Here is a 15,075-nt window from a genome sequence, read left to right as displayed (position 1 = left end):
CCGGTACTGGCCGCGCGTCCCCAGGCCACTCCCGAAAGTTTTGCAAAGTCTCAGCTCCCGGTGCGCCGGGCCCTTCCCCCGGCCTGCAATGGCAGCCCGATCAGTCCGGAGGCTCACCTCTCGGCCGCCCGATCCACTCTCCTGCCTGCGCGCCCGGCCCGGCTGGGGATGGCGATAGAAACGCGTGCGTGGCCCCGGACCCCGCGCGGACCTGCGTGCGACCCGGAGCGCCTGGACGGCCACCACTGCCCGCCGCGCTGCCAGCTGCTCTGATTTTTTTTCCCGCGAAAACTCGGCGTTTGGGAGTTGCGGGGCCGCGGGAGGCCGCGCCAGGGGCGGGCTCCTGCTTGGTGATTGGCCGCCGCAGTGGCGGGAAGCGAGAAAGGGGGTGGGGGGCGCCCCCTCCTCCGTCTACCCCCACTCCGCCCAGCGGGCCACGGCCCCGCCCAGCCCTGCGCGCTCTGCTGGGCGCGCCCAGTGTGCAACCCGGCCCAGTGGCGGGAGCTGGGCGCCCCCCACTCTGCGTGTCCCTCAGGAGCCCTAGGGAACCCCGGGGCAAAGACCCCGGGTAGGGGATCCCCTGACCTTTTAAGTCCCTTTCCCACAGTCCCTCTCCCGGGGCACGGGCACGCACTGACCAGTAAGGCAAGGAAGGCCGGAATCAGTGTTTAAACGCTTTAGTAGAATGTGGGGGCTCCTCTCAAGACTGCCTGTACCCCGACGGCCAGCCTGATGGCCCCAAGCTCCCATTTCCCGACATCAGGGCCTGCTAGAGCTCCCCACCCTACCCACCCGCAGGGCTTGTTTGCTGGGTTTTCCCGCCTCGTTTTCCCGCCTTCTCTGGCTGTCCAGGCGGGCAGGACTGCCCTGCCCCCTCCGCCCTGCCTGCTCTGCTCTGGCCAGTCTTCGCGGGCACAAAGTGACCCATGCTGGGCATCTACAAAGCGCCCAGACACAGTGTTTGGATGTAGGGGCGAGGCCCAACAATGGGCGAGGCCAACCCTGTTGGTGGTTTCTAGAGGGGTAAATTCTTGTCTGGAAAGAAAGGCAAAAAAATGAGTAAGTAAGGCAAATTGTTTCAGATACTGGTACGTGGAATGAAGACAGGACAGTAGCTGGAGAGGCATGTGGGGGTGGGCAGAGAGGACATTCTGGCGGAGGTAGAGAGGTGGGCCTCTGAACGAATGACATTTGAGCTGAGATAGAAAACAAGGACAGATGGGTCGAGGAGGGACAGGCAAGCTCAGAGGCCTGAAAAGACTTAGAAATGTAGGGGGAGCAGCCAGGAGGCCGGGGTAGCTGGGCAGAGAGGGGACAAGCCCACAGAGGTGTCATCTAAGGCCTCAGGGGGTCTCTGGTCTTTATCTGTTGAGAGCAGTGAGCAGCACGGGGGAGGCTGTGAGCCAAAAAGTAGTGACCTCCACCTTCTGCGTGTACAGGTTTTTTCGGACCCGAGCAGAGTCCCTTGTAGGCACTGCTCCTTCTTTACCCAGATGGTAGATGGAACAATGCCCCCCCCCCGCCCCCAGCCAGAGCTAGCCATATCCTAATCCCTGAGCCTGTGAATATGGTAGCGTCCACGGCAAAAGGGACTTTGCCAATGAGATCGGATTCAACATCTTCCAGTGGGGGAGATCATCCTCGATGAGGCAGCGTGGTCCAAAATCATCACAAGGGTCCTAACAAGTGAAGCGAGAGAGGCAATGATGAGACCAACAGACAAGGAACGTGGGAAACCTACAGAGGCCAAAAAGGGGAGCGACAGATTCTCTCCTAAAGCCCTAGGACACCTTGATTTTAGCCTCTTAAGACCCATTTAGGACTTGTGACCTCCAGAACCGTAGGAGAATGAATTTGTGGTTTTTAAGTCACTAAAATTGTGGAGATTTGTTTTAGATGTCCTAGGGAACAAAGAGAGTCCAAAATACAAAGTCCGGAATTTGTTAACTTCCTCCAACTTCAGAACTCCATCTGTATGCTACTGAGTGTCTTTCTGGACCCACAGTCATCAGCCGCATATAGAACACATCTCAGGGACGGGCAGGTGTCAAGCAGGCCTCCCTGAGTCTGTGAGGCAGATGAGATCTTTCTCATTGAGGACAAGCCTGGAGTCAAGCAGACATTGGTGGGCACAAAGCCTACAGAGACTAAGTCCCACCCTGCAGCGTCTTCCCATTCAACGGGGGAGACCAGTTGTAAAGAGAAATGTCAAATGTGTAAGGAGATGGTGTTCATGTTTAGATGGAACTAAGCATTCAGCCAGGACACACCTGGCCATATCTACAATTTTTTTTTTCCTAACAGGAACTGGTTGGTATAATGACCCATTAAAATGACAGTGATTGTGTATGAGTTTAACCACTCTATGAACCCTGAGAAGTGCACATACCACATTCGGGGGCCATCTGCAGAGCAGAGAAGACTTGGGGCCCATCTCTAAGCAGAGCTCCTAAGGAGCATCCTCCCCACCCCCACCCAGGCCTCTAACCTCCAAGCATGATGACAGGTGCTCCCTATGGGGCAGAAATGCTAGCGTCTTGCGGTTGGTTTGGCTTATGTATCTGTTATTTCTTAGGAAAAAGGGGTCAGGTTGTCATCTCATACACCAGTGAGGACTTTGGAATTCCCAAGCTGTCCCACCCCTGCACAACAGCCTCATCTCCCCTCCCAGCCCCTAGGGAGCCCCTTCCCAGAACCCTGGCTGGATGATGTCACAGACAGGTGACCTCACTGCGGCAAAGGAACCGGGAATCTCAGTGGCATGGGGGAGGAGGGAGGATGTGTCCCCACCACCCCAACCCCCCATGTCTGTGGTGAAGTCGATCGAATTAGTGTTGCCCAAGGATGCCATCTACTTGGCCGGCTCCAGCATCAAAGGGCAGGTGGTTCTAATTCTGAACAGCACCCTGGTGGACCCTATTGTGAAGGTTGAGCTCGTGGGAAGGGGCTATGTGGAGTGGAATGAAGAAATCGGGGCGTCACGTGATTATAGCAGAGATGTTATTTGCAACAACAAGGCCGACTATGTGCACAAGATGAAGACATTCCCAGTAGAGGGTAAGGACGAAGCCAGCAGCCACCTCTAGCCATAATAGGAACCTGGGTCTGGAAGGTAACCATGTCTGCTAGGGGATCAGCAAAGCCCCAGGGATACCAGAAATGGGCAGAGGCTGGGTCCCTCCCAAGGAGGGACGCTGTGTATAACAATGACCATCAGATACACATTAACACGAAAATAACAAGACAGGAGGAGCTGATCAGAACCCAGATATTCAAACTGAACTCACAAAGTCATTTCCCTGCAGGGACAAAATGTTAGCCTTAGCCCAATGACCACTTGGAGAGGCCAAAAACAAAAACAAAAAAACGAATCTGTCCTGTTATTTGACAAATCTCCCTCTGACAGTGAAATATGCAAGGAGACAAAATCATCAGTCCTATGGTCCCAGGGAACGAGTGAGGAGGCAGGGAAGACATTCTAGGGAGAGAAGAACCAGTTCCCAACTCCAGCGGGTTCAGATCCACAGTCTGGACAGACCTCAGGGAGGCTGAGCTGCCCGGGAGCCACACGTCTATCCCTGAGTGTGTACATGGAAGTGTTCCCATGTATTCCACAGCTCTCGGCCCACACCTGGCTGAACAAAGTTTAATTTTAGACTTTTAAAATTTTTAGATTGGGAGGTCATGGAGAGGCCTCTTCAAAGATGAACTATGGAGCTCAGAGCTGAGCGTGCAGATAATCTAGGGGAAGAATCGCAACCCACTGGCCCTTATTGCTCAGCAACAGCCTCTCTTGTGTCCCGCTAGCCCTTCCGGAACATGGGAACCGGAAAAAGGGGCTGCCTCATGAGATTGCTTTGAGGAGTTAGTGATTTAATGGTATATAAAGGGCTTAGACTAGTGTGGGGCATACAGTAAGCGCTTCATAAGTGTTCGTTTTCTCAGCCCACCCAGACACCCCCAACATCACCACCCCTTCCCATGGCTGGGCATTTCCCCTCAAAAGCATAACCCCGAGCCTCCGATGAATTCACTCATTTATTTCGCATTACTGATCGCCTTCTGCACACGGCACTGGGCCAGAGGCTCGGGGTGGGGCCATGGACGGAACAAACCGGGTCCCGGAGTCATTGGGATTGCCACCCAGTGGCCAAGACACAAGAATGAGAGGCTTTGGGACGAATGAAAGACACAGTAAATAAAATAGGGGAGGCAGCAGAAATGGGGGCCGGGTGAGTTTCTCCCTGGTCCTCTGTTGCCTCTCAACCAATGTTAAGTGCCTACTGTATGCAGGGCACTGAGGGCCAAGCTCAGGGAAGGCAGGGAGCTGAACTGGCCCCGCCCACTCTGATAAATAAAGCGTGAAACCGACAGTAGGGGCCTAAGGTGGGTTTGCCAAACCAATGCGAGACTAAGGGCTGGACCTCCAGTTCCTCAGACCCAGAGTAAGGGTGAGCACATCCCTATGGTAGCTTGCATAATTTGGGGGGACCACCCCAGCCACCTCACCCACCCAGGTGTCCCCCCACCTCCAGCCCAGCTGAGGCCTAGACCTAATATTCGTGGACCATGCAGATCCCTAAAAGCACAGAACTCAGCCTAGCTCGGGGACAGGTAGGCCAGACCCAGAACAAACCCCCTGCCAAAACAACAAATAAAGAAAGGGCGGGGGGGGGGGGGAGGCGGGGGAGAAAGGAAAAAGATTCTAGAACCTTCTGATGGCGTTGGTGTGTTTTGCTTTCAGATAATTGGTTAAGTGCAGGCAGCCACACCTTTGAATTCCATTTCAGCTTACCTCCCAGGCTTCCTTCTACCTTCACCAGCAAAATCGGCCATGTCTTCTACTTCATGCAAGCCTCCTGCGTGGGCCGGGAGCACATTCTGGCGAAGAAGAGGATGTACTTGTTGGTTCAAGGGACTTCGGACTTCCATAAGGAAAACCCATTGCAGGTAGCGATGGGGGAGGGGCGGCGGTGCGGCTGGTCCTCCAGGCTCCCCCAAGGCAGGTGGGAAGGCGGGGAACAGAGATGGCCTCTATCGGGAGGAAGGAAAGTTGCTGATGGCTTTCTGTGGGGCCCACTGAGTTCACAAAAGGTGAATCAGAAACCAGGGTAGGAACTAAGGCAGCGGGCGGCGGGGGTGGGTGGTGCGGGTGGCTGTCACCCAGGATAATCTTGCCTCCCCTGGGAGGACAGGATGGTATGGGTCTGGGGACATCTACAGTTGACAGGTCTGGGGAGGGAGGCTACTGGCCATCGAGGGAGTAGGGGCTCAGGTGCTGCTCGATACCCCACAGGGAATGACCAGACCCCTCTGCAAATGACGTTGCCTCTCTGTGCCTCCATCTCCACATCTGTAAAATGGGCAGAGACAGTGCCTGGCCTGCAGAACGTCCCACAGTGCCTGGCACAGGTTGAGGGATGGGCCCCAAGAACCTTGTCAAGCCTCCAACACCAGTATTACATAGGTCACGGGGATCATCTCTAGCCCGGCCAACAACCTGAGATGGTCCTGGAGGGTCCCAGGAAGGGTAGACGCTTGGAGGGGTTTAACAGCCCCGGGAGGACCAGACCTGAGCTCAAGGCCCCCTTGACCCCCTGCTCTCTGTGTTACCCTGAGCAGACTATGGCCCTTCTCTGGCCTTCCCTTCAGAGCTAATCTACAGGACAGGGGGGGCGGGGCACAAGGCAGAAGTGGGGTGAAATGTTGGGGTTGGGTGAGACTCAGCCTGAGATCTGGCCAACAGATACTTCATTAGCTAGAGGGCCTTGGGGAATTCCTAACACCTCCCAGAGCCTTGACTGTCCTGATCTGTACAATGGTGGGGGGGGAGAATTCTTCCCTTGATGGGTACCCATGAAGACTGCAGAGTGCTCAGCATGGTGTCTGCACCCCCAGGAGATGCCCTGGGAAGATCTAAAATCAAGATCATAGCAGCAAACGGAGTTGTCACAGATAAGTTTTGAGGATATGAAAATAGCGTTTTTCAACTACTCAGTACTGTCTTTAACCGACTGGAGGAGGTGACATTTTAGCAGAGAACTGAAAGAGGAGAAGGGGGAAACCATGGGGATATCTGGGGTGGAGGGTTCCAGGCAGAGCAAACACAGAGCAAACAGCCCATGCAAAGGCCCAGTGGCAGGACTGTGCCTGGCGTGTTGGAGGACCATTGTGGCCCTGGAACAGAGTGAAGGGGGTGAGAGGGAAGAAGGTAAGAGCAGGGAGGGAACAAGAGGCCTCGGGAAGGCTTAGACTTTCATCCTGATGCAGGTGAGAGAACTGGTGGACAAGGGGGTCATCGCTGGATTCCCTCTGGCTGCTGTGAGGACGATAAACAACGGGGGGCAGGGGGAAGGCAGGAGCGGGGCCCAGGGCAGGGATTACCCCTGCGGCGCAGTGAGCCATGATGGAGCTCAGCCTGGTAGAGGCGGTCGTTTTTTCTTTTTTTAAGGTTTTAAAAAATTATTTGAGAGAGAGAGTGCGTGCGTGCGAGCCCAGGGAAGAGCAGAGAGGGAGAGGGAGTCTGAAGCAGACTCCGCGCTGAGACCAGAGCCCAGTGTGGGGCTCAATTGCACAAACGCCTGATTGTGACCTGAGCTGAAACCAAGAGTTGGATCCTTAATGGGCCGAGCCACCCAGGTACCCCTGCGTAGAGGCAGAGCCTTGACCCCCAACTGTCTGTCCTCGGAGCAGCCAGAGGCAGTCAGGTGATGACCTTCCTTTTCACCCACAGCCCTCCCGGTCTCCCATTTCATTCAATGTAAAGACCAAAGTCCCCCCTGCCTGCCCACAGGCCCTGCCTGACCTGCCCCCTCCCCTTTGCTTTCTTGGCTCCTGCCAAACAGGCCTCCTTGCTGTCCTTCCAATATGTTGGCCTGGCCCTGCCCCAGGGCCTTTGCACAGGCTGTGCCTGCCACCCAGAACACTATAACATGACCTTCCCATCCTTCCCCCTCAACTTTCAGATCTTTGTTCAGAAGCCATGTAGACACTCACCTGGCTGAGTCAACTCTCACAACCCCCACAGAGGGCAATTTAGCTGTATCTATTCCAATTAAAATGAACGTGCACTTTGCCCCAGCCATTTTCCTTCTAGAAATTTCTCCTACTGGTATTCTTTCACTTGTGACATGACCTCTCACGGCAATGTTTTCGTGCCAAGAAACTGGAATCAGCCTAAATGCTCACTGCCAAGGGAGTGAAAGTAGCAAAGGAATATTCTATTGCTAAGTTAGAGAGAGAGAGAAACAGACAGAAACAGAACAAGGCAGCTCTTGGCATCAGGGCCTCTAAGTCGCGGGCTTGAGTGAGCACAGCAAAGCTCAGAACACGGTGTCTAGCCTGCAAGCGAGAAATGTACTTCCTTGCAGGTGTAACAAACGTCTCCGGAAAGAGATCAGAGAAACTAGCAACAGACACTTGCCCGCCTTGGGAGGGGAGCCCGGAGCCAGGAGAAGCAAACATTTCCCCCTTCCACTTGTTTTTAAAAGCTTTATTGAGCTATAATTCACATCTTTTTTTTGAAAGATTTTATATATTTATTTGACAGAGACACAGCGAGAGAGGGAGCACAAGCAGGGGAAGTGGGAGCGGGAGAAGCAAGCTTCCCGCTGAGCAGGGAGCCCGATGGGATCATGACCCGAGCCAAGGCAGAGGCTTTAACCCATTGAGCCACCCCGGCGCCCCTAGAATTCACATATCTTATAATCTCCTCACTGAAAGTGCACAATCGAATGACTTCTCGCATGTTCACAGAGTTGTGCGGCCATCACAACTCTATTTGAGAACAGGGCCGTCACCCCAGAGGGAAGCTTGCATCCCTGGGCTGTCACCCCTGCAAACTCCTCACACCCCTCCCCCAGCCCTGGCCACTGCTAATGCCCTTCCTCCCTCCCCGGATCTGTCTGTTCCCGCCATTTCAGGGAAATGGAATCGTATCCTAGGGAGGCTTTCTGCGTCCGGCTGATTCCACTCACGAGCGTATTGTCCGTGTCTCATCCCTTTTAACCGCCCAGTAACATTCTGTCTTGCAGGTGGACCGCATTTTGCATGCACATTTGTGCATGATGGGTACTTGGATTGCTTGCACTTCCTGGCTAGTTTTGTGGATGTATCTTCTTGTTTCTCTTGGCTGGATACCTGGAGAGGAATTGCTGGGCCAGATGGCCACTCCCTTGAGCATTTGAGGCACCCCGCCCCCCAGCCTGTTTTCCACTGTGCCTGGACTGCTTTTGCGTTCCCTCCAGCTCTGCACGGGGCACCTCATTTCCCTACCTCCTCTCCACTCTGTGTACCTTTAGGATCTTGAAGGACAAGACTGTGTTGCCTCTTCCCAAAGTCAGCACCGTTCGGGAAAGGAGCTTGTCCCAGAGACATTTCCTAACCATTGGCTCCAAGCGAGCCCTCACCGCACCTCTCCTTAGTTCATACCCTCCGTTTGCCTCTGGCCACAGCTTCATCACTGTCCCTTATCAGAAATGACCTGGTTCATTTTCAGGAGCTGATTGTCCCTCTCCCTCCCCCGTCCCTCCCGCCAGGAGCAGGGACGGGGCTGGTCTTAACTGCTATGGGTTTTCCTTGAACTTGGCACCAAGTTGATGCCAATAAGTACTGTTTGGATGAGTCCCCCCGACAAAGTTTCACATGTGCCAAAGGAATTCGGGGCTCCCAAACACTCCCCAGATCCAGGAACTCCAGTGTTGGGTGTGTTAACCCCCACAACATTATTGGGAATCAGGGCACTTAGGCTACCCTGCCTGACCTAGCATGGGAGTCCCCACTGTGCCGCTGTGGGAATGGCTGGGCCCCACAAGTACAGGCAGAACTACAGGCTTGGCCTTGAGTTAGGGCAGCAAGTTCCTCCATGCCCCCAGGGTCCTAACGCATGCAAGGAATTTTCGAATAAGACTGGAGGGATTTAGAATAAAACTGCCTGCAGTTAGCCTCCTGGAGGAGAGGGAGGGGGGGAAGACAGAGGAGGCAAGGGGGCCAGAGGCAAGGGGAGAGGTGAGGTCACCTGGGGTCAGGGGTCAGGCCCAGGTCTCCCAAGAGGAAGGGCATCTGATCTAGAGCAGTGTTTTTCCAAACCTCAGGTCACGACCCATTCATGGGTTGCAAAATCAATTTAGCAGGGTGCAAATATATTTGCATAAAATGAAAGAATTCGCAAGACCAACCTAGAAAATATTAGAAACAAAGTCACTCTTGTGGGTTGCAAACATTGTGTGTGTGTGTGTGTGTGTGTGTGTGTGTGTGTGTGTGTGTTTAATAGAAGAAGAAAACAGAACAGAATAAAATACATAGAACAGGAAGCGAAGAAAATCTGCTTGGCAGCTTACAATCAACTTCTTAAAAACGAAAGAACAGAACAAAATATAAATGTGGTGGGTTGCAACAGCTTTGTTTCTATAACATCAGTGTGTTGGACAGCATATAACAGTTGTGAAAAAGCAGAATAGAGAATTTATCAGAACAAGATTAATTTGGTGGGTTACAGCCAGCTAATGTTCGTAAAATGTTGGTTTTGTATAAAACAAAACAATAGAATAAAGAAAGTAGGCTAAAAATAACAGGAACACGAATCCAGAGGGTTGCAATGAATACTTTTTTCTTTTTTTTTTTAAAGATAAGATTTATTTATTTGATAGAGATCACAAGTAGGCAGAGAGGAAGGCAGAGTGAGAGGGAGAAGCAGGCTCCTCACTGAGCAGAGAGCCCGATGCGGGGCTCAATCCCAGGACCCTGAGGTCATGACCTGAGCTGAAGGCAGAGGCTTAACCCACTGAGCCATCTAGGTGCCCCTGTTTTTTCTAAGATTTTATTATTTGATAAGAGTACCTGACCCATACTATATGTGGCTTGCAAAGCCTAAAATACTTGTCATCAGTCATCCTTTAGAGAAAAAGTTCACCAGCTCATGACTAAGAGCAACTCTCGTGTGTAAGAGCAGGAAAAAATGCCTTCAGGATGCTCCTTCTAGCACTTTATGATATCAAGCACATAGAAACATACATGTAGCACAAAGCACGTAAGTGTCCCTCTTGTGGGGGGGGGTGCGGATGAGTGGATCGGTTATTTTGCAACACGCTCCGTGGCCGTGGGAAAACCAAAGAACCAGAATGTCAGGCGCTAGTGTGAATGCATTTCAATGACAAAATGCTGAGCTAGAAAAGAGAACTGCTAGAAAACATAGACAACTTGATATATTTTAAGTATTAATATATGTAAAACAGGGGCGCCTGGCTGGCTCCCTCAGCAGAGCATGGGACTCTTGATCTCAGGGTCCTGAATTCAAGCCCCATGCTGGGCATGGAGCATACTTAAAAAAATTTTTTTAATTATAAAAAAAATAGGGGCACCTTGGTGACTCAGTTGTTAAGCGTCTACCTTCCGTGCAGGTCATGATCTCAGGGTCCTGGGATCGAGCCCCGCATCGGGCTCCCTGCTCAGCGGGAAGCCTGCTTCTCCCTCTCCCACTCCCTCTGCTTGTGCTCCCACTCTTGCTGTTTCTCTCTGTCAAATAAATAAAATATTTAAAAAATTAAAAAAATATATGTAAAACAGTACGGTATACTTCTACCACAAGCTCATGCATTCCTAAATAATATAAATATAAAAATAATAATAGAATGACAAAATCGGGTCTGGCAAAGAAGGGGAGGGAGGGGGAGCCTGGGTGGCTCAGTGGGTCAAAGTCTCTACCTTCGGCTCAGGTCATGGTCCCAGGGTCTTGGGATCGAGCCCCGCATCGGGCTCTCTGCTTAGCAGGGAGCTTGCTTCCTCCTCTCTCTCTGCCTGCCTCTCTGCCTACTTGTGATCTCTGTCTGTCAAATAAATAAATAAAATCTTTAAAACAAAGGGGGGGGGAAGGAGGCAAGGGGCAGAAGACCCAGAACCCCATGGATTTCAGTGGAATCCATAATGTTTCCTTTCTTCCTAGAAGATACATTTGAGCTTGTTAATATTGTCCTCTTCTCACTTTCTTCTTAAACAATACATCTTGCAATAGGTCCTTCTGTGTAGGTAGTAAGAGCACAACTATGTCGACACAACAAAGCGATTGCTGTAGAATTCAGGCTGTTGCCGTTTGCAGGCAGGGGTGGAGGCGGGGCACAGGTGAGGGACTTTGGGAGGAAAACTAGCAAATCCCTGCTTCTTGGACGGAAGTTACAAGAGTTGACTTTGTAATAACATAGTTACGGATTTGCTTCGTGGAGTTGTCCCAGTTAGGTTTCTTAATAATGCTTAGGAGTGTTCTTAAATACCCACAGATGTGGGGTGCCTGGGTGGTGTGGTTGGCTGAGCATCTGACTCTCGGTTTTGGCTCAAGTCGTGATCTCAGGGTCGTGAGATCGAGCCCCACATGGGGTTCTGCGCTCGGCATGGTCTGCTTGAGAGTCTCTCTCTCTCTCCCTCTGACCCTCCCACTTGTGCTCTCCCTCTCTCTCAAATAAATACATAAATCTTAAAAAAAAAAAAAAATCCAGGGGCGCCTGGGTGGCTCAGTGGGTTAAAGCCTCGCCTTCAGCTTGGGTCATGATTCCAGGATCCTGGAATCGAGCCCCACATCAGGCTCTCTGCTCAGCAGGGAGCCTGCTTCCTCCTCTCTCTCTGCCTGCCTCTCTGCCTACTTGTGATCTCTGTCAAATAAATAAAATCTTAAAAAAAAATCCAGATATGATAAACCCCCAGTTCAGGACAGAGAGCCAGGAAGAATGGGGGACGGCATGAGGGAGAGGACTACGGGGCTTTCAACCAGATCTCTCATGTTTTTATTTTAAATTGTGGCAAAATACGCATAACATAAAACCGTCCTCACCATGAGGGTTGAGTACATTCACATGGTTGTACAACTCTGATATTTTATTTCTTTTTTTTTTTTTTAAGATTTTATTTATTTATTTGACAGAGATCACAAGTAGGCAGAGAGGCAGGCAGAGAGATGGGGGGAAGCAGGCTCCCCGCCAAGCAGAGAGCCCGATGAGGCGCTCGATCCCAAGACCCTGAGATCATGACCCAAGCTGAAGGCAGAGGCTTATCCCACTGAGCCACCCAGGCGACCCTGATATTTTATTTCTTAAACCAGCAGAGATCTGAAACAAATCAGGAGAATGTGTAAATGCCGATGAAGCGGGTCATAGGAACAGGGCAGCTCTGGGCTAGGAAATGGTTAACGACCCGCTGTGGTGTGGGGCAGCTGTGATGTACGGTTTCCCAGTTTCTCTGGTGAAAGTTCTCCCATTAGGGCCAGTTTCAAGCGACCAACTTGAGGTCTCTAATGGGAAGTGGGAGGGAAGTTTGGGAAGTATTTTTCACACTGTTTTCTCTCTCTTTTGGTATGCTGAAAGGGAACACACATGCGCGCGCATGCACACGCACGCGCTCACGCACACACACACACACAAACACACACACACACACTTGTAAAAAGTGTCGATTTCCTCTGCAAGAAGACACCGGAAGCCAGCAAAAGTGGAAAGTGATCATTCTAAGTCCCAGTCCTCCAGTCCCCCACCACATCACATCAAATCCTTTAAAATATCACCCACAAATCAAAAATAAAAGGTCACCGAAGGCACCCATTAAATATGATGCACACGTGCCTTTACTTGCAAGCCAGCAGCTGACGAGCTGACAGGACGGCGGCATTTTGAGGTGTTTATTGGAACACACGACGTACTTTCAACTCTATGGTTTTCCTTTCGAGATTCAGAGCCCGCGATATTTTCTCCTAAAGTCTGAACTGCCTGGGTAAGCCCCAAGGCTTGGGCTTAGACGGTGAGACATTTCCTGTCTTCTAGAAAACCAAGACCCAGAGAAGTCAAGCTGCTTACACGAGGTCACACAGCAAGTGAGCAGGGGAGGTGGGGGTAAAGCCAGGGTCTTGTGGATTTCTTAGGCTTAGTCTACAGACGAGGAAGTTGCTCATCAGAAAGGCAGAGGATATGGAATAAGGCACTCTGGGAGATCATGGCAGGGTCTTGCCTGCCAACTCCCCAGGGCTCCAGATCCTGTCTTACTGCCTGTTACTTAGGAGAGTTCCCAAAGCGCAAGGTTGGCGGGAGCTCTGATGGAGGAGTGTCAGGCAGGCGAGCGGAGGGCTGCGATCCCTCACGGTTGTCTATCCCGCCCCCCCCCCCGCCGCCCCTTGTAGAACCCTCTGCTGGTAGAGGCTGAAAAGAAGATCTCCTACAACTGCTGCAGCCAGGGCACTATCTGCCTACAAATCCAGATGGAAAAGAACACCTTCGTCCCAGGGCAGAGGGTCATCTTCACCACGGAGATCAACAACCAGACCGGCAAGTGCATCAAGACGGTCATCTTCGCCCTCTACGCCCACGTGCAATACGAGGGCTTCACCCCCAACGCGGAGCGGCGGTTGCGGGTGGAAAGCAGTGAGCTGCTCCGGCAGGAGGCCAACACGCAGATCACACCTTTCGACACCACCAAGATCGTCAGCACCTTCAACCTCCCGCAGGTGCTGTCCGTGAGCAGCAGCCTGCAGGACGACGAGATCATGAGTACCCACTACGAGCTGGTCAGCACGGTCCACCTGCCCTGGTCCCTGACCAGTGTGAAGGCCAAGGTTCCCATCATCATCACCAGTGCCCCTGTGGACCCAGACAGCTGTCCGCCGCTGGAGGGGCGGCTGTCACCCGAGAGCCAGGAGTGCCAGAATTAAGTGCCCAAACTTCTAAATATTAAAAGCTTTATCGGACTCTACAGGGCAGCCCTTTCTTTGTCTGGCACAGACAGTCTTTGGATGGGTCGGGTTGTGGTCAGCACGTGCCTGAGCCTCCCTACCCTGTGGTCACTTAGGCATCAGTGTCTCCTGGCCCAGACAGTTCACTGAATGCCAGGAGAAGGAGGAAACTGACAAGGTCTTCCAGTAGCCCCCACCTCCGTTAGTGCTCCAGACCCACTTCCTTGCCGGGGCGTACAGTGTCTAGAACTTGGGGTCCCCAACTGGGGCAGTTCTGCCTTCCAGCTGCACTAGCAAAGGCTGGTGGTCCTGGTTCTCACTAGGGAGGGGGGACAGAGGCTGCTCCGGGTAGTGGGTGAATGGGGGTCAGAGATGCCGCTCACTGGCCCGCATTGGCCAGGCTGGCCTCATCCCACAGAATGATCCAACCCCAAAGGTCCATAGCGCCAAGGGGGACCAAACGTGCATTCATTATCTGGGGGGAAAGTTGAGTTCGATCCCTAGCTCACACTAGACACCAGAATAAATCCCCAGTGGATCAGGCGGCAGAAACCAGGGTAACCCCCTGGCATTTGTGAGTTCCCTCCTCTCTCCTCCCCACTTCGTGTGTGTATTTTTATTTTTTATTTTTTTAAAGAATTTATTTATTTGACAGAGATCACAAGTAGGCAGAGAGGCAGGTAGAGAGAGAGAGGAGGAAGCAGGCTCCCCACTGAGCAGAGAGCACAATTCGGGACTTGATCCCAGGATCCTGAGATCATGCCCTGAGCCAAAGGCAAAGGCTTAACCCACTGAGCCACCCAGGAGCCCCTCCTGTGTGTATTTAAATGTGTGCAGGATCCCAGGATATCCTCAGCTCACCAGATGCTTACGGAATGCAGAGTCTCCTGGGCGTCCTGGGAATCCCCTAACCTAGTGAGTCTCACCCAGAGGGATCCTGCCCCTCAGGGGACACTAGGCAACACCTGGGGACATTTGCAGTCATCAAACCATGAGTGTTCCTGCCAGAGTGGATGGGGTCAGGAATGCTGCTCAACATTCCAGAGTGGACAGGACAGTCCCCCCACAATTAAGAATGATCTGTCCCCTTGGGACACCTGGATAGCTCAGTCGGTTGAGCATCTGCCATTGGCTCAGGTCATGATCCCAGGGTCCTGGGATCGAGCCCTGAGTGAGGCTCCCTGCTCAGTGGGGGAGCCTACTTCTCCCTCTCCCTCTGCCCCTCCCCCTGCTCCTGCTTTCTAACTCACTCTCTTTTTCTCAAATAAAATCTTAAAAAACAAAAAGAATGAATCTGGCCCCCACGGACTCTTAACAAAGAGAACACACTGATGGTCCCCAGAAAGGAGGTGGGGGGGATGGGTTAAATGGGT

General features: G+C 52.3%; 2 protein-coding genes across 3 annotated transcripts in view; one reads left to right on the top strand and one right to left on the bottom strand.

The window, feature by feature from the left end:
• The window catches only part of UHRF1 (ubiquitin like with PHD and ring finger domains 1), a 32,061-nt gene extending 27,176 nt beyond the window's left edge, over positions 1-4,885 (bottom strand). The window contains exon 1 of one of the 2 annotated variants that reach the window (XM_032307003.1): positions 4,796-4,885. The gene's annotated coding sequence lies outside the window, so the exon portion shown is untranslated. Of the gene's footprint in view, positions 1-117; positions 357-4,795 lie in introns of those variants that run through there. The other variant, XM_032306991.1, reaches the window with a different exon arrangement.
• ARRDC5 (arrestin domain containing 5) lies at positions 590-13,722 on the top strand. Its single transcript, XM_032307072.1, has 3 exons — positions 590-3,057; positions 4,745-4,950; positions 13,154-13,722. The coding sequence occupies exons 1-3, from the start codon at positions 2,706-2,708 to the stop codon at positions 13,679-13,681; spliced, it is 1,086 nt and encodes a 361-aa protein (XP_032162963.1). The 5' UTR covers positions 590-2,705; the 3' UTR covers positions 13,682-13,722.
• The last annotated feature ends 1,353 nt before the right edge of the window (positions 13,723-15,075 follow it).

The sequence above is a fragment of the Mustela erminea genome, chromosome 1 (genome assembly GCF_009829155.1).
Source record: "Mustela erminea isolate mMusErm1 chromosome 1, mMusErm1.Pri, whole genome shotgun sequence".
Lineage (NCBI taxonomy): Eukaryota > Metazoa > Chordata > Mammalia > Carnivora > Mustelidae > Mustela > Mustela erminea.
The sequence above is the reverse complement of the archived record's forward strand: the minus strand, read 5'-3'. Positions and strand labels throughout refer to the sequence as shown.